The following is a 27,081-nucleotide window of genomic DNA, read 5'->3' as shown; positions in this document are numbered from 1 at the left end:
GCTATTGTTTCAATTTAGTTGGTAAGTCAATGCTATGAGGTGTGGTACTGACACTTGACAGATGAGGACTCTGAGCCTGGGGAGGGACATGACTTACAAGGTCCCACAGTCTGGAGGTGGTGAAACTGGTGCTTGTAGCTAGTTCTCTGTCCTGACTTTAGATTTTTCTCGTTTGGCAGTGGGAGCCAGGGTCAAGTTCTGAGGGCAGGAATGATCTGTGATGTGAGGAAACTCTGAATTTGGAACTGAATACTCTCAGGTACAAACCACACTTTGACTTCTGGTAGCTAGATTTTCATTTATTTAATCAATGTATATGTATTGAGTGTTTGCATTATGATAGACTATGGTCAGGACCCTAGGGTTGGAATAAGATAGGCAAAGTCTTTGCCTTCAAGGAGCTTACATTCTTATTGGAGAGGGGATTAATAATTTTTAAATGTGCACTGGGTATAAAAATAATTAGCGTAGGGAAACAGAGATTGGGGATCTACTGTTTTATATGGGTGGACAAGTGATGACCTCTCTGAGAATTGACATTAGATGGAGTGAAAGAAACAGCTAGGTAGGGGAAATAGCATGTGCAAAGGCCCTGGGGTAAAGACAAGCTGATCTTGTTGGAGAAGCAGCAAGGAATCTAATGCATCTGGAGGAAAAGTAACAGCAAATGATGGTAGAGAACTGGGCAGGGCTGGATCATGTAGGGCCCTGCAGGCCATAACGATGCCTTGCATTTTATCCTGAATGATATGGGAGCCATTGGAGGGGTTGAAGGTAGGAGGGTGGCATTATGTGATTAAAAAGGAAGATTCTGGCCGCTGGATGAAGAATAGATCGCAGGGGTATGGGCATGAAAGCAAGGAGACCAGTTACAGGATGGTTGCTTGTGTCTTAGCTAAGTCTTGAAACCTCCTGCTCCTTACTGTCCACATCTATAAAATAAGAGAAGGACCCTTCTATCTTTTTCCCTCAGGCTCATTATAGAGGCAGAAGGAGATCAGGGTGGCGGCATGTGAATGAACAGGCAATATCAAAGCAACAGGGTATGATGGTTTTTCTGGCAGAATTCTTAGGCTTGCATCTGCCTGGCCTGAGAAACTCATAGCCCACAGCCTCAAGTGGAGAGGAGCCTTGATCTCCCCTTCCAGAGCAGCACCTGTCATCTATCACAGCCCCAGCTCCTCAGCCAGCATCCCCCACCCTCTCTGCCCCAATTCCTCTTACTCTGATAGGGAATAATTATTTATGTTCTTGTTTAATGAGCTCATTAGACATATACTGCAGTATTTCTGAGAATAAATCTTCTCTAGTGGCTCTGAAGTGCATTTGCTAGTGCTTGGCCATGACAATGGAGGTGGCAGTTGGTGTGAGGGCTGCTGGTGGTTGGGAGCTTAGTGACCTGTAGTCTCTCTCCCAGGTGTGTGTGGACAGGTGGGGAAGCTGCCGAGGCCCTGGCATGTAAGCAGGATCTTGCAAGCTGAGATGGTGGCAGCAGCCAGCACTGAACACCAGAGATTTTTACCGCCCATCAAAGTGCCACTGTGTGTGAGCTAGTGCCAAGGACTGCTTCTCAAGATGGCTTTGATTGTCATTCAAAAGAAGGTCTGAGTGACACAGGGAGGCTTTGAAAATTTCTGAGTTGGCTAGGCAGGTGCTCACCAGTCTTTCCCTTGGTCAGGGGGCTGGAAGGATGTTTCTGTCATGTAGCAAAAGTGAGTGTGTGGTGGCTGCCTCTCTGATACAGGGGAAGTATGCATGCCCAGGTTAGACCCAAACCCCGTTCTCCCACATCCTGTCTAAAGTAGGCCCAGAAACAGGATGCTATCCAAAAATACTTCCTTCACAGAAGATCAGGGGGCCTGAAATCCCACCAGTAAGAGATGCATTTCTTTGCATCTGTCAAGGGTAGAAACCAGGAAGATGCTGAAGTGGTTTCCTCTGGGACTGTCCAACAGATGATGTCAACATGATGGAGGACATAGTGAAGGTCCCAGCAGCAGAAGGAGGGAGGGGACAGGAAGGGATCATATGTCAACCTCAAAGCCCAATTCCCGTGTGCCAATATATTGCCAATGGCTTGAAAGAGCTCGGGGAGAGGGAAGGAAAGCCGAGATCTTGGCATCAGCCCAGCTATTTTACTCACTCCAACTCTTGGACTCTGTTCTTCTATCTTTAAAATGGGCTTAGTTCTTGCTTCTCTTCTAGGTTGAAAAAAAGGTTAAGAGTGAGAAAGAGATAGTTCAAGGTCACCTGGGCCAGCCCTCTCCATTCTTTGTGAATCCTTACAATGCCCACACATTCACACCCATCACTTCCACCCATACCTTCCCTGGAATGCTCACCGGGCCCATGTGGAGACAACTTCCAGGCAGGAAACTTCCCCCTCCTTTTTTTTTTTTCCAAGAGTCTGCACTATGTTGGGTGCTCTAGCTAAAAAGTGTTCCTTATTATAGTCCCTAAATCCATCTCTATCCACTTCTTAGGTTCTGCCTTCATTCTCATCAGGAAGAAAACGAATTCTTCTTCCATAATGTTTATTTCATTTTTGGAGATAATTCTCATGGCTCACCTAATGCTGTTTTTATTTTTTTCAGATTCAATATCCTCCCTCCTTGCCTTCCTCCATTCTTGCCTTTCACCTTTAGTCCTTCAGGAGGTATTTATTTTATGCTTATAATGTCAGGTCTGGACCACCCAGGGAAGATGGCCATGAACAGGACACTCCTGGCCTCCTGCACCTTACATTTCCTGGGGAGATAGTCAGTAAAGGACTATGTGGTTGGGTAGTGACTGATTCAGTATGTACAGCTGTGATCAGTGTTGTGTGCATGCATATGTGAGATCAGGTCTTGGGGATTGATCCAGACAAGAGAGATCAAAGAAGTCTTCCTGGAGGAGGTGACTCAGAAGGTCAAGTAGAAGCCCAGCCAGCAAGGAGACACAAGAGGCACCGCATGTACAGGCCGCCGTATTTTTCTCTGGTGCAGGAAAGGTTGTGTCCTATGGTATATCTCCTGATCCCTTGCCTCAGATGTGTGCCAGGTTGTGCTATCCCTATGCATGTGTGTGGCCCATCAATGGACGGTGTGCTGGATGTGGCCTGGCCATAGCAAAGTGAACTGTGGCACACCTTCCTGAGCTGAGGGGGCCCTTCATCTGAAGGCAACCTCAGCCCTCTCTGCCATCCTGTGGTTTGAGTCCTACACAGACAGGATGCCCCTAACAAAGCTGCTCCCTTCACATTGTCCTGAGGCTATCATGCTCCCTCCTACCTAGGCTATTTCCTAGATGAAATGGCCCAGGGTTGTGTAGAAGCTTTGTGGACATGTAGGATTTTAACTGACGTTAGTGCTGAGATATCACAACAAACCAGCCTAGGTCCAGGGCCTCTGACTCAGGCCTTCTTATTTATTTATTTATCTGCCATATAACATTTTTAAAAACTTACTTGTCTCATTTTATAGATGTTTTTATGTTACAAGTCACCTCTTATCTTTGGTGGGAAGTAAGTGGATTATAAATCACAAAACCAATTGATGGAAATTAGGTCAAAAGTGCCAAGCAAATGCAGGTGGTTTCTTCTCCAGTAATGATGATGGTAATAAGAGCCAACCTTTCTGAGAAGCTATTACATGCCAGGTATTATGCTAAGTGGTTTCCATTTATTAGCTCATTTAATCCTTCCCACATCCTGATGAAGAAGGTACAGTTATTATCTTGATTTTATGGATAAGAAAACTGAGGCACAAACTGGTTAAGAAGCTCACCCGAGGTGTCCTGCCTGAGGTTTGAATGCAGGTCGGCTGGCTCCAGGGTCTCCATCTTGATGCCTGCATAATATACAACTAGCGTTTGAGAGCGTGCTCTATGCATTCCCAGTACACCTACCACTCACAATCCCCTGGCAGGCAGCTGTTACTATTACGCCCTCTTTACAGGGTAGGAATCTCTGAGTTCAGAGGAAGTAGGTAAGCTATACAAGTTCTCCCAGCTTGGAAGTGCCAGAACCAGAGTTCGAACCCAGGCTCGCTGTGTTCCAGAGAGAGCTCCTGACCCCTCCTCTTCCTCCCAGGATATGAGTCAGGATGGGGAAGAAGGAGAGAAATAGCTATCTTGGAGTCACAGGTGGTATGTTTGAAATAGAAAACAGTGCCCTGAAGGGTGTGGCTCAGTTGGTTGGGCATCCTTTAGCAAAGTGAAAGGTCACCAGTTTGATTCCTGGTCAGGACACATGATTGGGTTGCAGGTTCAATCCCTGGTTGGGGCACATTCGAGAGGAGACTGGTCAATGTTTCTCTCATAGAGTGATGTTTCTCTCCCTCTCGATCTCTCTCCTTTCCACTCTCTAATAAATAAATAAATAAATTAATTAATTAATAAATAAAGTCTTTTAAAAAATAAAATAAAATGAAAGCCCATGACCCCAACTTCCTTTTAGACTGGCCCCTTCCCAGCCGCCGAATCCAGCCACAAACCCACACCATCAGCCAGTTGTCACTCAGTACCACTATGAGGAAATGGGGGAAGTGTAAATCAGACCAACCCATCCCACCCACCCACATGGAAGGGGGAAATAAGAGGAAACTGGTGGGTGCACAGAGAGAGGTCTCGGGTAGACAAGTGAAAGGACTCTAGGCCGTGCTGGTAACATCTGACGGGCAAAGCCACAGCTTCTCTGAGAGCAAAAAGAGGCCTCAGCTGCCCCAAGGACCTGGAGGATTCCATCCGAGGCCAGTGGGCTGATGCATGTCTTTCGTCCCTTCTCCACACTGAGAAAACTAATGACCATGCCCTCGGGTGTTCTAACTTACAAATTGCCATTTGAACCACAGCTGCTGAGCCTCCCCATGGCTGCCTCCTCCAAGGACTAAAATGAAACCTGGGTCACAGGTTCAAGATGGGGTGTGTTCTGGGGAGAGAGTAGAGATTTATGTCTTGGTCTCTCCCCTCAATAAGCCGTCATCCCCCAGAGCCACTGCAACTCCTGCCTCCATGGCCCAGCAAATCCCAGGCTCAGGGCTCCAGGGCAGGCAGGCACACAGGGCTAGAGGACAGCACCATGAATCTCTGACAGCCATGGGGCTCCCTGGCTCACGGATGTCTGGTGGAGGGAGCAGCTGATAGATCGCAGCTGGGCTGTTGACCTTGAGTCTTAAGCAAAGTGAAGAATAAAAGGTCATATTTATGCCATCAGAGCCATGGGAGCTGTGAAATACTGGAGGCTGAATAAAGACAGCAGCAAATCACTCACCACTCTTGGGAACTTGGCTGATCTGTCTTCTGGCCCTGTCACCCACAGGAAAGCTGGGATCAGTGTGCTCAGAGATGGAGAAAAAGAAGGGATGGGGAAGTCCAGGGGACCCAAACAGTGCTCTCTCTGGAATGCAGCCAGAATCACTAAGATTCAAAGGTTCCTATAATGTAGGATGCCCCTCACCTCAAATGTCACCCTTTTAAATAGGTTACCCCCAACCACACTACTTGGAGCTAAGCCTGCCCTCCCTACCGCCTAACACTTTCACCTTCTCTTAACCTGTGATGCTGCTTCTTTTTTCCATAGCATGCTCCACTTTCTAACACACTAAATAATTTTCTTATTGTGGTTATCATTTACTGTCTACCTTGTCCCCACCAAGGTCAACTCACAAGGCAAGGACTTGTGTCTCATGGTCACTGCTGTATATAGCTCAGTGTCTAGAGCAGCCCCGGCACATAATAAAGTCTCCATGAAAATTTCTTAGATGAATGGATGAGCCTGGGGAGACCTTAGCAATGGACTAATCCCAACCCTTCACCAGGGAAGAGCAGAGACTCAGGCAGGGGGCAGGACCTGGGCTGGGTCATACAGCCTTTTGGGAACAGCAGAGCTGGGAGAAGAACCAGGCTCCAGAATTCTAGGCTGGAGTTTGGGTCCTGTGCAGTCCAAGATGCAATCACACCTATCAGAGAACATGCTTGGTGGTCTAGATCACATTCCATTAAGTACCTATATGACCAGGAAGCTGTATAGCCCTGGGTGGGGAAGGCAAAAAAAGGTGAATAAATATCCTAATTACCAATTTTTCTATCTCAAAGGGCATCCAAAAATATGGGTTCCATGGCTGGGGAAGGTTAGGGAATCTTCCTTCCTGGGATTTTTAAGGGCCAGGGTGGGAGTGAGGTAAGAAGTGTTTATGAAGCACCTCCACCCTTTCTGACCACCAGAGAGCTGGAGCCTTCACAGGGATCACTCATTTAATCCTCACTTCTAAGTTGTGATGGAGGGTAGTAATAATATCTAACACTTATTGAACTATGTGCCAAGCACTGTTCTTGGTGCTCTCAGGTATATTCAGTCATTTAATCTGCCCAACAACTCTGTGAAGTGGATAGATTCTATTAGCATCTCTATGTTACAAATGAGAAACAAGAGGCAAATATGCCATAAAATAAATGCTACCATTTTGGGTGCTTGGGATACATCAGTGAACAAAACAACTTGGAGATCCTCGTCCTCATGGGGAAACTGGCAACAGGCAGGATAAATGAGTAAATTATATAGGTGTCGGGGGGTAATACATGCTCTGCAAAAAGAAACAGCAGAGTAGGATCAGGGGCTTTGGGGTGATGGGAAATGACAGTATTACACAGAGGGGCTGGGAGGGCTGGGTAGAAGAGGAGATTTGACAAAGACTTGAAGGAGGTGAGCCAGGCAGAGCATTCCAGACAGAGGAAACAGTCTAGGCAAGGCCCCAAGGCTGGAGCGCATCTGAGGAGCAACAAGGAGCCAGCGTGGCTGCAACAGAGAGCGTGAAGGCCAGAGTCTAGGAGATGGGGCAGAGGGGTGGTGGGGCCAGATCACAGGAGGCTTGTAGGCCCCTGAAAGGACATTTTCTCCAAGGCATCTTCTCATTCAAATGCTCACCTCATCTCAATGCTCACATCTACTCACAGCCTCCAGCCAATACCCTCCTCTTGGCTCTGCTCACACACCAAGGTTGCTTTCACACTGGCCAATAGCACACACTCACACTCTCTCACACACACACACAGTAGCCAATGGACATACACACCAGCCAATGCATACAGTTGCACTCACACTGGCCAATATACACACATTCATACTCTGGCACACAGTGTACTCGTACTCACACACCGGGCACTGAGCACTCAGCTCTCCTGCTGGGCTTCACCTGCCACCCACCTGCATGTGGGAGAGGGAGAGGAGCTATCCTCATCAGTCTTGCTCCCTGTAAGCCCAGCATAGCCTCTCCCCAGTTGGACCAGGAACAGCAGGACAACAGGCATTTCCCAGACCTCAGATCCATGTTCCCAAACAAATGGGGCTGGAGAGACTCCCCAAATATTACAGATGCAAGAAAGTCTGTAATTTACGCACACATGATTTACTCATATGATTACTTTACCACTAAGACCACAGGCCCAAATGGTCATCCTCCAGAGACACTGAAGTGCATTTAGTGGCTTCATTCTGTGCTGATTGTCCCCACAGGAATGGACTGACCCCAGGCTTGGAGAGGAGCTGGGAAGGGGAAAGAGAGTAAAACTGCTGTTTTTAGTTATTCCCAGTTAAAACCAGGACAGTGCACGTCCAAGCCAGGCCAGCCTCACTTGCAAGCCCCTGGCTAATGAGTAAATCCCATAGTGAGGCTCATCTTCCAGCTCACATCAGAGACCCTAAACCCCAGGGCGACCTACCAGTGCTCTCCGGTAGCTAGCTCACCTGCCACTGCGAGAGATCCTGCCAGGAGATGGGGGGAGGGAGACTTTGGGTGGTGTTAATGTTCTCTACAAAAAAGATGACAGTAATGATGGGTAGATGATAGACAGATAGATAGCAGACGATAGGTAAATGACAGATGATAAAGTAGGCAAACATTCACTGCATACATTAAGCTCTCACTTAACATTGTCAATAGGTTCTGCAACTTAAGTAAAATGATATGTAACAAAACCAATTTTACCATAGATTAAAGGGTTAAATTCCTACAGCATCTCATGAACATTAGAACAAAACAACCTTAAATGAAATGACATTATTCAATGACCTGCTGTACATATATGATTTATAGGGTATATATTGTATACAAGTGCTTTACATACATTATTTCTAATCCTCCCATGATTCTAAAACTTAGGTTTGCAAACTGCTTTTACAAACAAGACTGAAGCTCTGGGAAGTTAAGTTACAGGAGTAAGATCATGTACCCAATAAAGTTATGAGTCAGGATATGAGCCCAGAGTCCAACTCTGGTGCCAAATTCTGTGTGCTCTCAGTGTTGGGGATCCTTCGATGGTTGTGTCCTGCCTTCCTTGCTCCTGCAATCCTCTTGCTCCTGTCACCCCTCTTCTAGTGATGTTTTTGTGGAATTCTCGAATGTCAGAATTGGACATAGAAGCATAGAGAAAGAAAGTGATTTGCCCAAGATCACACAGCAAGTCCAAGACAGAGCCGGCCTTCGAGCCTTGTCCATTCAGATTGGACCTGAGAGTATTTGATGGGTGGGGACAGTTCTGCTCCCCCATCCCACCTCCCCCTGGCTCCAGGGTTGGGATTACATCAGGGCCTCTCACTTGGCTGGACAGAGCAGCCTCCCCACTACTCACCTGAGGTCTCACACCAGAGGTCATTTCTCTTCCCACCCCTGATAAATCCTTTCCTGGCCGGCCTGCTTGGAGATGCCTTGGTGTCCAGGGAGGATCAGCAGAAACACAGCCCAGAGAAGTGCTGAGCAGGCACCTCCTGACCACTGGCTGGAAAGGCTTCTCTCCGAGGGTTGAAGCAGAGGGCAAAATGACACTGCAGCCGGCACAGCAGGTATTCGGCAGGCCCTCCATCGCAGGTCCAGCCTCCAGGCACGCAGTGCGGAGGAGCCCTCAACGAAGCGCCAGTCAGTGTCTTGGTCACTCATTCAAGCGTGGGTGTTGAGGGTCCCCATTATTTAAAAAATACCAGGAGACACATCTGTGCAGGTTTTCTCAACAATTCTATGGACTGAGTAGCAGTATTATCACTACCATTTGACAGATGAGAAAGCTGGGATTCAGAGGAGTAATATCTCCTTGTTCAAAATTGCTCAACTAGCAGAATGATGGGTCCAGATTTGAACCTGATCTTCACACACCAAATCAAACATCATCATGGCTGCTTTTTATTGCATAAATATATTCCAAGTACTGTACTCAGTACTGAAAAAAATACTGTATTTAATTTCCACAGTAATGCCATATTATCAATTTTATTAACCCTCGTGCAAGCAAGAAAACTGAATGAGGCTCAGAGATATGAAATGACCTACCTGCATTGCACAGTTAGTCAGCTTTTTTCTCCATGGCCCGAATTCAACCCTGGGGCTTGATACCATTCATTTCTTCAAAGAACTTCTCACTTGACAGAGGGAGGGGCTTATAACTGGGGAAAAAGGCAGGTCCCCAAAACTCATCCATGAAATGACTTCATTTCATCTTGGTTTCTTCTAAAGGGTCCTCATTGACTCTACCATTGTCATTGAAACAAAACCTAGTGTTTACAGTTCACTTATCTGTTGCCAAACATCATGGCAAGTGTTTAACACCCATTATCTCATAATCCTGACAATAGTCCTACAAAGTATGTACTAGACTTTTTATTTAACTAAGGCAGAGAGAGTTAATAGTCTGTCTCAGGCCACACAGCTAGTCATTAGCAGAGAGCGGCATTTGAACCCAGGCCCAGCAGACCCCACCGTGGATGCTGTGAACCACCATGCTTTACTTTCCGCAACCTCTTAGCCCTTGTATTTGACTCATGCCAAGTCCTGGTCTGGAGCTGCCCTGTTCTTCACCCATTGAGACAAGGATACGGCCAGGGGCCCCCCTACCCCACCCAGGTCCTTCCCCAAATGCTGCCTACCATCCTAAATCTGACGAGGCCAACCAAGCCTGTGGGCAACAGAACCGAGAAGCTCCTGCCGATGGTGACTTCCACCCACATGCGCATCAGTCATATCGAAGTGATGAATATGTTTCCAACAACCTCTGCTTTTCCTGCCCACCTGGCAGAATTTGCTTTGTGATAACATTTTCTTGCCATTGTTAAAATTGTGCTAAAGTATACACAACATAAAAATTGCTATTTTAACCATTTTTAAGTGTGTAGTTCAGTGGCATTAAGTACGGTCACGTTGCTATGCGCCACCACCACCATCCATCTCCGTGACTTTTTCATCATCCCAGACTGGAACTCTGCACCCATTAAATACTAGCTGCCACCCCCACTCTCCTGGCCCCCTTCTACTTTCTGTCTCTATGAATATGACCACTCTAGATGCCTCTATAAGCAGAAACACAGTGTTTGTCCTTTTGTGTCTGCCTTATTTCATTTAGCATAATGTTCTTGAGTCTCCTCCATGTCAGAGCATGCATCAGAATGTAGCATTACACAATATGGAATGCATCTTGAGTTTGGGTGTCATCCATGGGCAAGGCCATGCAAATCTTCTCTGTATCATTCTAATTTTAGTATACGTAGAGCTGGGGAGAGCTCTATGATAGCAATTTTAAGGAGGTTGGTGCTGTGGATGATTTTGCTTCTGGGTGGTGCAGACTGCCAGCGGGAGGGAATTGCCTGATCAAGTTCATCGTTGGGCAGCACTGACTTGGGGTCTGTGTGTTCTGGTAGAGGATTTTTGTTCTACATACTCCTGTGTTTACCACAATGTGGAATTGGTCTGACACCTTCTGCATTTTCTTCTGTAAGTGATGAATTGTTTTTGAGCAAGCTTTTCTCAGCTCCTCAAGGGAAAGAAATGGCAACAATCTTCATCATCGTCACGGTCATTGGGGCACCAAATGGCTCTGGGAGGGGAGCAGCCAGGGCTGCCACATCCCCGTTGTACTTAATTTCTCACACTCAGCACAGGAGTGTGCTGTCCTCACTTCACACATGAGCAAATTGGGGTTCAGAGAGACGAGAAATGATCCAGAGTCACACAGTCGGTTGGGGGCAGAACCAGCTTTCCAAGAGAATTTCTGTTTGATTGCAAAGCCCACACCTTTTCCTCTGAGACATGCTGACCCAGTTCTTGGGGCCTGGGAGCTAAAGGCAGTTAAATACAGAGATAAGTTCCACATTCATAGAGACTTGGATCAGGAGAGACAGAGAAAGAGAAAGATAGGGAGGTGGGGGGTAGGGGGTATGCTGCCATGGACTGAGGAGCTCGCCTGAGTCTCTCAGCCTGTAGTGGTAGAAATGCCACTCAAGGGGAATAGAGTGGGTGCAAAATGGCTTAAGAGCAACCCTAGGGACATCACAGGGCACACCCACTGACAGCCTGCTCAGCGAAAGCCACCGATGGGACACAGCTTCCCGTGGACATCACCGGAAGTGTGATATCTGTTTGAGGGAATGTGGGGTCTGATTCAGTTCTCTGTGCTCAGACTTCTCCAGAAAGGAGGGTCAAAGACAACTGCTATGTGATCAGCAGGGAGCAGCGGGGAGCAGCCGGGATGCAAGCTGGAAACCGTGTCCTGGGAAATTGTCAGGAGGAATGCAAATGTTAATTCTGGAGAATCGAAGACTCACTGTGGGTTGAGAGAGCTGCCGCACAATTTGGGAAGCACTGACATGTGTTAAAGAAAGAAACACCTTGTTCTGGGTGTCCCCATGGGGCAGAGTTGGGGCCGGCTGGAGGAAGCAGCAGCTGTCACTGCAGCCTGATGTGAGTGGGGATTCTGGGCCACCAATGACTACGTGAAACTGGGCCTGGCATGTCCATGGAAGCAAGCGGAGTGCTTACAGCCAGAGCACACCCTGAGCACTCAATATGGACCCGTCATGGTTCTACTCACAGACACCAGCTCATGTAGTCCTCACAGCAATTCTGTGAGGGAGGCCTATCCTCTCTTTCTTTCACGGGAAGGTTAAGTGGCTTGTCCAAGGTCACACAGCCAGTAAGTGACAGCTCTGGGCTTTGAGCCCTGTTGGCCCAGTATGAGCACTCAGGCTCTGACCCCTGGCTTCATCCTCTCCATGAGGAGCAGGGTGCAACTCCCTCCCTGACACTGTTGTTTCTGCCGCACACAGGGGCTGGCGATTCCCCAAACCCTTGCCGGGCAGCCAGACCTGCCATGCCTCCTGAGTCAGGGAGCAAAGGCAGTGCGCAGGGAGGTCACATCCTCACCTCTCATCAGGTGGGAGATGAGTGCAAAGGCAGCCTGCTGGGGCTTGGCTCACTTTGGCCTAATTTCCAGTCAGCTCTACAATCACTGAGCCAGAGCTTAACTAACACTGTCACCATGTGTCTTTTGAACAAGACTTCTGGAGTCACACGGGGCAGAAAACATGTCCTGCTGTAGGTGTTGAAGCCACGACATCTTCCTGCTGGCCCAGCCAGGATCCAGGCACAGCCCGAGACTCCCAGTTTCTGGCTCTCTCACATTTGCTAGCCACACATCCCAGAGGCCTAGAATTTCATGATCAGAGATTTTCCTCCTTTGGTTCAGCGTCACCCACCCCTTTCTACAACAAATCCTCAAGCGGAGCTGATCAGCCAGATGCTGACCTGGGTCTCTGGGGACGGGTGTTAGGCGTTCTGCCTCAGAATCTCGATCGAGTTGAATGTGGCTCCTCCACTTGCTGACAGGGCAAAGCCACTGACAATCAGACAGAGAGCCTCAGGACACCCGGGTCTCCACGTGTTCTCAGGAAGGGTGAAGGCAGTGGGGCAGTGACCCGGGGGCCTTCTCAGAAGTTGGCAGGAGGCTCCTGATCCTTGGAGCCCTCACAGAATCACTCCAGCTCCATGTCAGTCCCTGTGTAAGGAGCAGTGACGGGCCTTCGCCTGTCACCTCTCGGGCCATGAGTTTAGGGAAGGCTAGCATCCCGCACTAGACACCAGAAGAGGTGGTTCTACTTCTTGTACTGGTAATTCCAGTCATTGTAACTGTTCTCTGGTCCCTGGATCAGAAACAACAAATATGAGACACATGCTCTTCCATACACAGCACTGTGGTCCCCTGAATTTGAACACAGCCTCAAAATCCCTCTCAACATGGTCATCCAGCAAACCCTTGGAGTTGGAACATAAGACTGAACATATTTGTAAGCCCTCCGGAACCTGGCTCCTGGCTACTCCCTTGGTGACCTAATTTCCTACCATTCTCCCTTCCCATCACTCTGTTCCAGCTCCAGCAGCCTCCTCACTCTTCCTGCCTCAGTGCCCATGCATTGGCAGCGTCCTCTGCAGAGAAACTGCCCACAGATATCCATGTGGCTTCCTTTCTTCCTTCCAACCTCCCATGAGCATTCAGAAGTAGCAAGACAACCCTTATCACTCACTGGAGTCCCATCTGCACCTCTAATTTAGCCATGTGACTTCAGGGCAATCAAGTTAATCACTTTCTCTAAATTGGGGAGCATAATTAAGAAAGGTACTTCCCAGGGTTATCGTGAGCATTGGTTGAGGTAGTGTGAGAGTGCTGGGTTCAGATCTTGCCTACACAAACATCTCTCTGTGAGACCTTGGGCAAGTTACTTAACCTCCCTGAGCCTGAATTTTTTTTCATCTGTAAAATGGAGATAATAATAGTACCTCCCTCATAGACTTACTATGAGGATTACATTAGTTGACACACGTAGCTTACTCAAAACTGTTTGACATCTATCAATATGTAGTAAGAGTTCAATAAATGTTAGCTGTTATTGTAGTAAGATAAATATTTTTAATAGCTATCAAACAGTGAGTCTAACTCTAAGACTTCTCCTGCTCTGATTCTGCTCAATTCAGCTCAAGGTACTACAGTATAGGGAAGACCAAGCTCAGTGGCTTGGCAGACCTGGCTTACAACACTGGCTCAGCCACTTTCCAGCTGTGTGCACTTGAGCAGGTGACCCATCTGCCTGAGCCTCAGTTTCTTCATCTGTAATGTGGGGATAATTATTCCTGACTCTCAGAATGCAGAAGCAGAGACCTGCCTGTCAAGTGCTCAGCACATGGTTAGTAGTCAGTAAATTCTATGCAATATAGATATAGCCACATCTCCACTACTCCTTGCAGTTTGTGCAGGGAAGCAAACAGGCCCCTTTGGGGTTTGCAGGAAAAGGGAGAGCCTGAGGAGCCAAGACCACTCACCTCGGTTTAATGAGGCCTTTTTCTGAGGCCTGAGATCTTGCATCTGTCCGGAGAGGTTGGCACAGGCCAGTAGTTCTGTGAAGAGTCAGTAATGAGGGTGCAGAGCCAGGGAAGTTCAGTGGGGAAGCTTGACGTGGTTCCTCCAAATTAGTGTTGGGGCCCAGCAGGCAGCTGTGTGCATCATCGATGGAGGCAGGGGAGGGAAGAGCACCTAAAAAGCTGCGGCTGTGAGGAGGACGGTGGCTGGAGATTAAAGAGGTGGCGTCCTCTGACAACTTCAGGGAAGCAAGAATTGCAGTTCTCATGCAGTCACCAACACCAAATTATTCCTCTTACACAAATACACATTCATCTGCTGTTATCAGTCACACACCTACACATAGCAGTAACAAACTCCTCAGATTCACCTCATCTCATCCAAAGGTGGCTGCATTAGTCAGAAGAAACTAATTACTGTTGCAAATGGTTGCAACCACATTCAAGGCTCAGGCCCAATAGAATTTGACTTCTGGCTCTCCAAGAGTCCAGGGCAGTATGCTGGGTTAATCAAGATGCTTTCTCCACCTGGAGACTCAGGCACCAGCTCTTGACCACCCCTTTGGCCTTGTGATCACCACACCCAGGGCCCAGCCCGCAGAAAGGAAGAGAAGGGCAGGCGCTCCCTCTCTTTTAAGGCCTGGCCCTGAGGTCCCACACATTACTGCCACCACATTTCATTTCCCAGAGGTTAGCGTTTGGACAGCCCTAACCACAAGGGAGCCTGGGGAATGCAGTTTGGCGCGAGCTCAGGAAAAGGGAAGAGTGGATTTTGGTAGTCAGCTCACAAGCTTCAGGTGGAGACTCTGAGGACCTCTCCCATTCCCAGATGCCCCAAATGCCTTTAATGGTAGCACTTAGGAAGGAGCATGCTTGGCCTGCAAGTGTCTCTGGAAGAGGTCACATAAGGAGTCACCTCAGAAGTGTCAGGGGACATATGGAAACCCCTGGGAATGGGGAGTTTAGGAGACTGGGTGGGAGGGGGGCAGTGCAGTGACCAATGTTGCCTGGGATCAAAACTTTACAGACCTTATATACATGAACATCCGTTCTCTCTCTCTCTCTCTCTCTCCCCCCTCTCGTTACACACACACATACATGCTTACTAATAACCTAACACTCAGTTCCCAAATGATACTTAGACACACACAGAGATATCTCCCATATACTGTCAAATGTATGCACACCCATGCACCTATGTGCCTGCACTCATACACACCAAACACTTATCTACATCACATCCATAAATGTTGTCAGGAAGCCATGTGGTGAGCATAGAAGATACAGAAAAATGTCTCTCTGGAAACTCCTTACCACCAGCCAGTACCTGAGAGTCACTGTTAGTCAGCCATCATGTTGAAGTAAGAATCTCTTCCATTTGTACAGGCCTTCACATTTAACAAAGCACTCTTTCATTCACTGCTCAACCATAGAGTAAATATCTACTCAGCAGTGACTCGAAGTCAGATATCATGATTGGCAGTAGAGATGCAAAGATGAATAAGACACAGGCTATATCCTCATGGGAGACACAGGCACAGACAGAGAAGGGCTCCAACAGAGGAGTGTAAAAAGGGCTGTGGGACAAGATAGCAGGAGCAGGTTGGCATGGGGTCAGAGATTACATTTGAGTCAGGTCTTCAAGGATGAATGAGGTCACCAGGTAGAGAAAGAGATAAGAGGTTTCCAGGAAGAGGGGCTTTTAAGTGCAAAGGCTCAAGGTGGTTCATTTGGGGACTGAGGAGTGTTCCAGAGAGGGTGTCAAAGGGCTTCCTAAGGCTGGAGGTCCACTAGGTAGGGCCAAGATGTGCTGCTGCTGACATGAAGTAATGATGGTCTTTTCCCAAAGAATGAGGAGAAAATGATAAATTAATAGGTAGAATATTCTTGTCATGTAAAGGTTGTTTGTTTGTGTCACTCATGATGCCATCAGGAAAAAAAGAACACTAACTAAGAGGAAGTTTAGTACAGGGAGGGACTGGATTATATGGGCAATAGAATTGCTATAGGTCAACAAGGGGGAGGCAGTGAGGCATTGCAGACAGGGGGAGGCAGTGAGGCATTGCAGACATTAGCCATAGCCTGAAGCCACTACTACCACCCACCCCCATCCAAAGACAGAGGAATGTAGAGGAGACTGTATGACCAGAGCCTCAGATCCAGATCCATCGGGCAGGAGCTAGAAGCCTAGAAACTGGGATCATACAGGAGGCTCGGTGTCACAAGTGTCTGTTTGTGATGTAGTCTTTCCTATAAGTCAGCTGGGCAACTGCTGGGCTGGCTGCCTACTGAGCAGTGCAGCACCAAGGAATAGACAAGAGTCACATATGGTAACTATGCAATTCACTCAGCTTTTATTGAATGCAGATTCACTCAAAGTAGAACATCAACATACATTAATATCCTACTCACACTCTATCAATGTAAGAGAATTATAACACACACAGTAACCAATGGGGGATAACGAACCCAAGTCCCAGAGTCTTAGTCTGCAGGTCTGGGAGACAGTACAGTGAGCAAGGGAGTTGTCAGCATCTTGCAAGGAAGGATCTCCAAGCCAGGTGGGCAGCAGGGTAGATGAAGTCCTCAGTCCAGCTGGGCAGATTCTCTGGTGGCCGATGCCAAGGGAGATGAGCGTGGTGTGGAGCAGCACTCTGGTGTGTGGAGCTCAGCCGTCTCAGCAGTGGTCTGGAACTGGACTATTATACATTGAAAGTGGTGCACTCCACCCTTCTGAGTCTTTTCAATAAATATCTTGACACTCCTGATCCCATGTGTGGAATTTCCCCAGGAGCCTAACTATGGGTGGTCCTGCTCTGCAGACACGGCTACTCTGACCACGTGTGTGCAGATATCTTAAGTGTATCTTCTTGCCAGATGTGTCTGCTCTGATCACATGGGCAGATGCATCTCCTTGCCAGACATGTTTACTCTGACTTGGGTAATTTTCCTCTTGAATCAAGAAGACTGACTGACAGCCATTTTAGTTGACATAAGTGACTCCACTTTGTTTCATATACATTATGTTATCTTAATCAGACCAATGTCATTTTATTGGTCCTGCTTTCCACACTCAGGAGCCAACAGGGAGAAGCAGAAAAAGAGGAATAAATGCTGGCTTCTCCCCCCACTACCTTCCAGTCTTCCTCCAGTGCTTCCATTGGCCAACTCTATCTGGAAGCCCAAGGGCAAAGGATCCTGGGAACAGGCAAGGGATCCTGGGAAATGTAGTTCCTTATGAGGCCGAGGGGGCAGGTAGAGAGGAAGATATATCTGACAGCAAATAGTAGGGTAACCAGTAGGCTGTGATTTCTTTCTCTGGTATCAGCTGTAGATATCATCTGTAGATATGTTTGCTAGTGTTAAATTGAAAGAACAAATGCCAAATGAACATTAATAGAAAAAAATAAAAACCACTCACAAGCAGGCTCTATGCTTTTGTTGTTTTTCCTCGGTAAGTGCTTGGGGTTGCAATTTCAAATTGTGCTTTAGAGCATGTGAGCTTAATTAAATTTTACACATTGGAGCAACTTAACTTAAAATAGCAATTCATGTTTTCTGCTAACAGAAATGTTGCTGGTCTATGCAATGGAAAAAATATCTATCATAATTTCAGGATATGTCTTTCACAAAGAGGCTACAACCTGATAGATGTGTCAGATATCGCTTTTTGCCTCTCCATCCACTCTCCCTCCTCTACCCTGCTCTGTGCCCTGAAAGAATGACCAATATGCACCCATAACTCTGGCTTTTTGGGGGTTCAGCCATGGGGAAGCAGTAGCAGAAGAGTGGGAGGAGAGAAGACAGTGAGATCAGGGTACTTATTTGCATGGTTCACATGCTGTAAGATTGTCCCTGGCTGCCTCTGTCCCTCGTATAAATTTTCTAGACCAATACGTCTCAGTAGGGGATGACTTTGCCCCCAGAGGACATCTGGCAAGTCTGAAGACATCTTTGGTTGTCACAACTGGAGATGTTACTGGCATCTAGTGGGTAGGTATCAGGGATGCTGTTAAACATTCTACAGTACACCGAAGAGCCCACCAGAACAAAGAATCATTCAGCCCAAAGTATCAATAGTGCCAAGGCTGAGAAACCCTATTCTAGATTAGAACTTCTGAAATTATTCATAGTGAAGGACTACAGCTGTTTTCATCCCATCTGTTGTAGACCAATGCTTTTATAAGAATATAATAGAAATAAATTAATGGGGAAAATCATCATGCATTTGAATGTCACAACCAATGCCAAATTGCTATAAAACTTTCTTAATGCTTACTCTCAATTTCTGTACTGTCTAATCATGACCCTGGACTAAACAGCTCATCACCCGGCATCCAGCTCTGGGCTACACTGAGTAGCGTGGACCTGCATAAGTCTCTCTTTTCCCTGGGTTTGGCGACCTTCCCTGGTACACTCAGGCCTAGAGAGGGTAACAGCTTGGCAGCTACCAACCCTGAGTAATTGCACATTTCCTTGTCGTCCCCCATTCCCTACCCGCCCCTTTGTAAAAAGTCCTTTTGTAAGTAAATTCTTATTATTCCTCTGTGAGTGTGCCTTCTGCCCCTGAAAAGCCTGAGTGATTCTGAAGCATTTCTCTAAAGAATGTGTACAAAGTTAGAGGGTATGGGGGTGGAAAGACAAGAATGTGATGGGAAGCCAAGTTTGGGAGCCCCAGGGGTCATGGCAGGCCTTGAAGAGTGTTTCAGTGGACAAGGGGCATGGCCAGAGGTATGTTTTAGATGAGGCTCTGGAGGTGATGGTGCTGGGATCACCAGAGACAGGGAAGGCTGCTGCATTCATCCAGACCAGAGATGGCCAGTCTTAAGCAAAAGCAGTAGGATATGGGTAAGAATGAAGGTGGGATCCAGGCTGTCCCACCTGGCCAAGAGAATCAGTGGTTGGTGGTGTTGGGGACAACGGGGGGGCAGGCCACATGGGCAGGAGATGAGTTTGATTCTGTCCCTAGAGTTTGAATAGTGTCCATTTCACATGACGTTCTCATACAGTTTGCTCTTTCTGCTGCCTGGAGTAGAAGTAGTGTTGCTTCTAAGGGTGTGGGCTCTGAATCCCACTGGATCCAGATCTGGTCTCAGCTCCACCAGGGCCCCACAAAAAGGGAAAACTGCTTAGCTCCCTCCTTCCCTAAGTGGAAATGATGATAACCTCCTCAGGGGGCTGTCAGGAGGCCAATGTGAAGACTAATGCATGTAAACTTCCAAATGCAAGGTTAGCAAACGGTGAACACCGCTTAGTGCTGTTATTGGTGAAGGCAAACTTGACTAGAGGCTATTTTGAGCCACTTTGCTCCCACTCTCCTGTAAGTACCCATGCTTGTAAGTCTACATGTGTGCATACACACATTTACATGTGCGCATACACACATGTACATGTGCATACGCGTGTTGCAGAGGAACCAGGATCTGCTTTCTTCTGATGGGCCAATTCTTATGCAAGACTTTTGCAAGCCTGACCCTTCAGCCCTGGTGCCAGCGATCAGCCTCACCCTATAACCATCATTTGCAGCACAAACCAACTGTGGCTTCATCACATCCTGATTTTCCCTGACTGGGGAAACAAAGGGGAAAGACAGAGGTCAAGCAGGGTCCCCCACGAAGTCACCTGCAGAAGGCAGAAGAACAAGGCAGTGGCTGCATGGCACAGTGGTCAGGAGTGGAGGCTCTGCAGCCAGACTGCCTGGTTCAGATCCCAGCTCTGCCACTGTCTAGAGCACCACTGAGCAGATGGCTTAATCTTCTTGTGCCTCAGGTTCCTTATTTGTAAAATGAAGATGACAATAACAGTAATGACCCCCATCCCCCCCAACCCCCGCCAACAATTGTTATTTAATGAACAACAATGGTTCATTAAATAAGTTTTAATCCTCTTAAAGAACTTAGAACTGTGCCTGGCACCGAATAAGCTCTCAATGGTAGCTACTTTTTATTATTATTACTAGTAGTAGTGGTAGTAGCAGCAGCAGCAGCAGGAGGAGGCTGGGCTTCCTAGAAGACAGTTTAAACATTGAGATAATTAATGCATTAAGTGCAATATACAATGTGGAACCCCTTGTCATATAACAAGTGTTCAGTAAACAAGCTGGCCCATTCCCCATCCTCAAATGGTCACCTCTTACATTGTTCACGCCCCAGAGAGGTGGCAGCATGCAGTGACTCAGAGTGGACAGGAGCTGGGCTGTCTGGGTTTGAGTCCTAGCTCTTCCAGTTATGTTTACTTCCTACCCCTGGAGTCTGTTTCCCCCTCTGCAGGAGGAGGAGCATACTAGTGGCTACACAGGGCCTGGCACACAGCTGCCACTTGGTAAGTGTTCGCCTTTACTATTGTCACTACTCTGGGGGTGGTAACTCCTGCTTCTCCACTTTCCAACCTGACCCCAAGGGGAAGGAAGTGGGCCCCGCAACAAGTGCCACAGAGGGCTCTCAGGGCTCAGCCCAGTGATGCGTGAGGCACAGGGGACTCTGAGCATTGTTCCAGGGAGGTGGCCAATAGGCCCCAGGCCAGGGTGGGCTTTTCACTAATATGGGGAAAAGTGCCCCCATGTTCATCATGTGGCAAGGAACAAGCCCAGATTATGGACCTAGAAGCTAGTGTTAAAGTCCCAACTGCCCCATCCTAGCAGTTCAGCAGTGTGACCTCAAGCAAATCACTTAGCCTCTCTGAGTCTTGGCCATTCTACTCCACGACATGAGAGCAGGAATACCCTCTCACAGGACTGCCCTGATGCTCATGAAACAGATAGACCTGGGGGACTGGCCTGCAGGCACTGGCTGGATCCAGACATCCCCCACGCCCTCTACCTGCTGTCTCTGCCCCAAGCACTGTAGCTATGCGGCTGGGGTGAAGCAGGGGATGATGCTCCCTCCATGGTGGCTTCCCCAGCAGCAGAGCCCTGGAAGGGTGCAGCAGGGAGGTAGAGTTCCCAGGCTGCCCGCTGAGGGGACGTTAGTATCTGCCTGTCAGCTCCACTCCTCCAGGCAGAATTCTCAGGTGGTAGTCCTCAGCCTCTGGAATTTCATATTTCAGATCTCAATTAAGCTGCCCGGCTCTGGGTTTGAAGGGTTGATAGCTGTTGATGGAGCCCTTGAGTAGCAAGGGGAAGGAGAATGGAGGGCTCTGAATGGAGGGAGTGAGGGGCTATAAGGAAGGTTGCAGAGAGGGACGTGGCAGGAACAGTTATGGGGTAACAAAGGCATCATCTCTGGAAACAGCACAAGGCGCGATACGTGAACAAGGGCCTCAGCAATCAGTGCTGGTGCCCTGGCTTTCTGAACATCCAGGCTACAATGGATGGGCCCCAGCATGGAGAGACTGCTGCCTCATCAGGCCCTTCCCTAAGGCGGAGGGACCCGTCTAGGCCTCCCAACCAGAGAAACTCTTTCTTCATGTCTCTTTGGGTGCGCTTGGCCTGCTATGGCTGTAACAGAGGAATCATCCTTCCCTCCAGGAAGCAGAATCACCCTCTAGTCTTCAATATTGCCCCTTCCTCTCAGTTTTCCCCAGCAAATGTCCTCCCCGCAACCCAGGCATGAGAAAGTCATCTGAAGATGAGGATGGTCTTGGCTCCTGAGGTCGGGGCCTTGGCTGTGGCTCTATGTAGCATGGGGCCCAGACAGGAGACTCCGTCAGTGTTGATGCATCTCCAAAGTAGAGGACAAGGCAGAGACTGAGTCTTTGGGTGGGCTGGAACAAAGCCAGAGCCAACCTGACTCTCACCCCAGCACTTTCCAGAGACTCTGGAATAATTGCAGCCGACATGGCAGAAGCGGGGCTGGCTGGCAGGGGTTGGGGGGAGTGTCCTTCTGTTTAATTTTTGCTTTTGCATCAGGACTTTAACCTTTCTGTCTCTCCCTCTGCCCCTCCCTGTGTTTCCTCTCTCATCTCTGCTGGGTCTCTCTTCTTTCTTCCCTGTACCTCCATCTTTCAACTACTTTCTTGTCTCTACTTTGAATTCATCATGTTTATTTCCACCTCTTCTGGGTGGTTTTCCCAAACTTGATCACTGGCACCTCTCCCTGTGTACATCTCTCTCTGACACTTCTACCCTTGAATTTTTCTCTCACTTCCCTTTTCACCCTGACCTGTCTTTCTGTTTTCTTATCTGGGTCCCTCTCCTCACAACTCTGACTTGTTCACTATTTCCTATGCCTTGTTCCTGTCACCTGCATGTCCCTGCTTCTTCTCTGCTCTTGCCCCCTCCTTCTCCCTGTTCTCCATGTCTCCCCTTCCCTGTCTCTTCACATCTCACTCTCTCCTGCTCTCCCTCATTCCGTGTCCCTCTGTCTTTCTCTCCCTCTCTCTCTCACCTCCCCACTTCTTTCTCTCTCCTGTCACTCCTTTTCTTTCTATTTCTTCCTCTGTCCCCTACCACCCTGCCATCCCTCACCATCCTTCCCCCTCTGTGTCTACTCCCATCCACCCTAGGATGATCCCAGCCTCCAACAAGGCCTTTGTGGTCAACAACTTGGTGTCAGGGACCGGCTATGACCTGTGCGTGCTGGCCATGTGGGATGACACAGCCACAACACTCACGGCCACCAACATTGTGGGCTGTGCCCAGTTCTTCACCAAGGCCGACTACCCACAGTGCCAGTCGATGCATAGCCAGATCCTGGGTGGCACCATGATCCTGGTCATCGGTGGCATCATTGTGGCCACGCTGCTGGTCTTCATCGTCATCCTCATGGTACGCTACAAGGTCTGCAACCATGACGCCCCCAGCAAGATGGTGGCTGCCACAGTCAGCAACGTGCACTCACAGACCAACGGGGCCCAGCCATCTGCTTTGGGCAGTGTGCCCAGCGGGGCTCCCACACTGGGGCCACCCAAGGTGGTGGTGCGCAATGAGCTGGTCGAGTTCAGTCCCAGCTTTGCCCGATGCAGTGACTCCTCTTCCTCCAGCTCCCTGGGCAGTGGGGAGGCTGCAGCACTGGGACGAGGCCCCTGGAGGCTCCCGCCCCCTGCCCCACGCCCCAAGCCCAACCTTGACCGCCTGATGGGGGCCTTTGCCTCCCTGGACCTCAAGAGTCAGAGAAAGGAGGAGCTGCTGGACTCCAGGACTCCAGGCGGGAGAGGGTCTGGGACATCGGCCCGGGGCCACCACTCAGACCGAGAGCCACTGCTGGGACCACCTGCGGCCCGGGCCAGGAGCCTGCTCCCCTTGCCCCTGGAGGGCAAGGCCAAACGCAGCCATTCCTTTGACATGGGGGACTTTGCTGCGGCTGCAGCTGCGGCAGCTGGAGGGGTTGCCCCAGATGGCTACAGCCCCCCTCGGAGAGTGTCAAACATCTGGACAAAGCGGAGCCTCTCTGTGAATGGCATGCTCTTGCCCTTTGAGGAGAGTGACCTAGTGGGAACCCGGGGGACTTTTGGCAGCTCTGAGTGGGTGATGGAGAGCACGGTGTAGGTTTGGGGGGTGGGTGTCCTCCCTCCTGCTTTTGCAGGGTGGAAGAAGGGAAAGAATCTTTACTGGCAAGTCTTCGTGGGGTTTCCATGGTGATGTTTACATCCAGGGACAGTCTAGTCTCCCTGTCAATGGCCTCCGCCTGACCACCACCCACACCACCTTCCCAGGCTGTCCCCCGCCACCACCCAGCCAGGGTGTGCTCAGGGAAAGCGGACTTGATCTCTAAGTGTTGGACTGAGCCCTTAGTGTTTGGAAAGGTGGGACTCTCACCTTTCTAATCACAAATGCAACGTATAAGCAAGTGGCTTTGGATTGCTTACGGTGCCAGTGTTGTTTTTATTTTTTAGTTTATTTTTTCCACTTCCCAAACACCTCTTCATTCATACAGGTAATGGAAAGTTTGTTCTACATATGAAAGCAGGTTCCAAGCAGCCCTGGCAGTGTTACTGCCAATTGAGGAGAGAAGGGACTAAGTCTGGTCTCACACTTGTTTGGGGGAAGACTGTGGAGTCCCTTGTCTAGACCTCTCATTATTCACAACTGTCCCCACACTTGGGAGGGTTGAGTGATCTCCCGTACCTGACCAAGCTTTCTTTGCTTTTCAAACATGACTGTCCACATCCATCACAATGGCTTAAACCAGAAAGGTAACTGCCAGGACTCCTAACCTGTGTCAGGGAGAGGGAGAAGGGCTTTTTGAGTCATAAGGGCATAAGGATGTTAGCTCTTGGAGCTCCTTTGGGATTTTTGCCTCTTTTGTGGGGAAGCTGGAACAGAAAATCTTCATTAGCATGTGTTGAGCCAAGGGAACCTCTTGTAAGCCAAGCAGAATGGGCTGGCAAAGGAGCACTGGACTTAGAGTCCAAAGCTCTGAGTTTGGGTTCCAGAACCACTACTGAATAAACCAGCTGAATACATTGGGTGGGGGACCCTTTTCTCTCGTTGGACTTTAGTCTCCTAATTCACAAAATGCTGGGATCATACCAGGTCTCCAATTCCACTCCATTTCTAAGGACCAATGAACTCTCATGACTTTAAATGATGAGGTTTCCAGTTCAGCGGTACCAGTAGCACACACAGGTCAAGCAGTCCCTCTCCTTCCTGCTGGAAACATAGGAGAATCCCAGAGGATTTGGAGGAGAATGCTGGATCTTTATAGTATCATAGAGTTTGGAAGCTTGAAGAGGAGTTTGCAATTATTTCATCCTTAATCCTCCCTCCCTTTCCCCCCAGAGTATAAGGAGTTTGCCCAAGGTCACACAGGAAGTTAGTGACCAAGTCAGGGCAGAGGCCAAGACCACCTACCTACCTCCTGGGTGGTGGTGGGATCTGTCACCCTGTCTTCACCCTGGCTATGGCATGTCTGTGTCCAAACTCTGTCCTCTGTTTATTGCTGCAGAAGCTGGCTCAGGATGGAACATGAGGATGCCATCCATGGATGCCGTCTATGAGGAGGATCCATCCATGGAAATGACATGATGGCGATAGGAGGGCTCATGGGCTCACGTCCATGTAAGGAGCGACCCCCACCCTCCCAGGGTCAAGAGGGAGAGGGAGATGTGGCCAGAGAGAAACTGCTTTAGCGACATCTGAAGGACTTTCCCCAGCATCTGTCTCTCTTGGTCTCTGTCTGTTACAGGTCTCTCCTCATTGCCAACACACTACCTCTCACTTGGTCTCCCCAACTCATTCTTTCCCCTCCCAAGATTCTGCCATTGATCTGCAGCTCCTCTCTTGTCCTTTTCCCTCCTTCTTCCACTTGCCAAACACAACATACAAAGCATACAAGTGAGTCTATCTTGGGCCAAAAAGTTCTGATGGGCTCAGACCCCCAGAGCTGAGTGGTGGCCCCAACCCCAACCCAGAAAGAACAGGAAAGGGTGGAGAACTGTCTATGCAGGATTGCCTTCTGGCTCCATCCCAGGAGCCTCCAAACCCCATGCTTTCATCCTTCCTCCCCTTCCTTCCTCACTTTCCTCTCTCCTCACCTTCCCTCCACCTCCTGGTCTCAAAATCCTTTTTCTTCCTGTGACTCTCTGCTTTCCCTGATCCCTGTGTGGTCCTGGCAAGGTTATTAACAGACAAGGTCAATCTCTTCCTAAGACCACAAGTTAATTTTTCCAGGCCAGTACCAGTGGCAGAACACAAGCCTTCCCCAGTCATGGTGGCACCCACAAAAATGGGTGATTTGAAAGGAAATCTATCCCACCCTCCCTCTCCATCTCCTTCACCATTTTCCTCCTCTCCTTTTTCTCTCTGCACCTTCTCACTCAGCCTTTCAAAATGTAGCCATTGAGGAAGTGACCCTAAATACCACCTTTCTTTTTGCCTTTGGGTTCAGATGCCCAGAGGGAAAGTGGTGGACATTGGAAGGGGAGGAACCAAACATCTGTTCTCGTTGGCGGTTCTGAGCTCTGTCGTGACATGATATGTATTTGCACTGTGTTTGTCATGTTTCTGACTTGAAGTTTTGAAAGCATCATCCTTGTGGTCAGAATATAAATGCCAATCTTCTCCTTTGCTAAAAAAAATGTACAGTAAAATGTACAGTTTTAAAAACAACCACCAACCGCACTTCTTGGGAGAGAGGAAAAAAAGAACATTCTCATGTCTGTGAATGTCTGCTGTTCATTTCTCTGGAAACTCTGCGGTCTTCTAAAGCTGGCTTTGAAGTGTCATTTTCCTTACACCTTTGTTACTGCCCAGTGGGAGCCTGCTTCCTGCCAAGTTCACGTATAAGATGGAAACCTTCTTAAATAAGAGAATGAGGCCATCCTCTGGACTAAAGAGCAGTAGAGGGACCTATAGTGAAGCTCCAGGCTAAAACAGACTAATCCATCCTCAGCTACCCCTACTATTCCACCTGTTAACTGAATTCTCTCATATACCACTTGCCTCCTCTTTCCTAGACTATGGCCATACCACTGTTAGCCACTAGGGGCGCACAGGTACCTTCCACGCATTTTGGTTGAGCCCTGGATGGCACTTTTTCAAAAAGGGTCTTTTATTAGAGAAGCAGTACAAAAAAAACCAAAGTACAAACCCAAAGTATAGAAACACACGAACTTCTGGAACACAGCTTCCCAACCCTATTTTCATCTAATGTCTAGCTCATCATTGACCAATAGGAAGAAAACGTGAGCCACAGTGCCATTTTAAATTTCCCAGGGGCCACTTCAAATCAAGTTTAAAGAAACAGGTGAAATGAACTTTATCTAACTGAATATGTCCAAAATGTTATCTTTTCAACATGTAGTCACTATGAAATTATTAATAGGACATTTAACTTTTTTTTGGCAAAAAGTTTTGGAAATCTGGTGTGTTTTTTACACTTATGCCGCATCTCAGTTTAAACTAGCCATATTTTAAGTGCTTTAGAGGCATATATGGCTAGCACTGGCCACCGTGTTGAACAGCACAGCTCCAGACAGGCTATGATTGACAAGGAAGCCCAGCTCTTGGAAGGGGAAGGAATCTAAGAGTTACTGAGCACCTACAGTTTTCAGGTAC

At 48.4% G+C, this 27,081-nt stretch overlaps 1 protein-coding gene and 1 non-coding gene across 2 annotated transcripts in view; one reads left to right on the top strand and one right to left on the bottom strand.

The window, feature by feature from the left end:
• The window catches only part of LRFN2 (leucine rich repeat and fibronectin type III domain containing 2), a 39,829-nt gene extending 16,258 nt beyond the window's left edge, over positions 1-23,571 (top strand). Inside the window, exon 2 of the mRNA XM_054568739.1 lies at positions 22,590-23,571. Coding sequence (XP_054424714.1) covers positions 22,590-23,571 — 982 coding nt within the window. The remainder of the gene's footprint in view (positions 1-22,589) is intronic.
• LOC129067995 (U6 spliceosomal RNA) lies at positions 10,420-10,525 on the bottom strand. Its single transcript, XR_008528816.1, has one exon. It is a non-coding gene; the product is annotated as a U6 spliceosomal RNA (small nuclear RNA).
• Positions 23,572-27,081: the final 3,510 nt, after the last annotated feature.

This window comes from Pteronotus mesoamericanus, unplaced genomic scaffold, assembly GCF_021234165.1.
Source record: "Pteronotus mesoamericanus isolate MK-2021 breed Mesoamerican mustached bat unplaced genomic scaffold, CSHL_Meso_final contig_20, whole genome shotgun sequence".
Taxonomy (NCBI): Eukaryota; Metazoa; Chordata; class Mammalia; order Chiroptera; family Mormoopidae; genus Pteronotus; species Pteronotus mesoamericanus.
The sequence above is the reverse complement of the archived record's forward strand: the minus strand, read 5'-3'. Positions and strand labels throughout refer to the sequence as shown.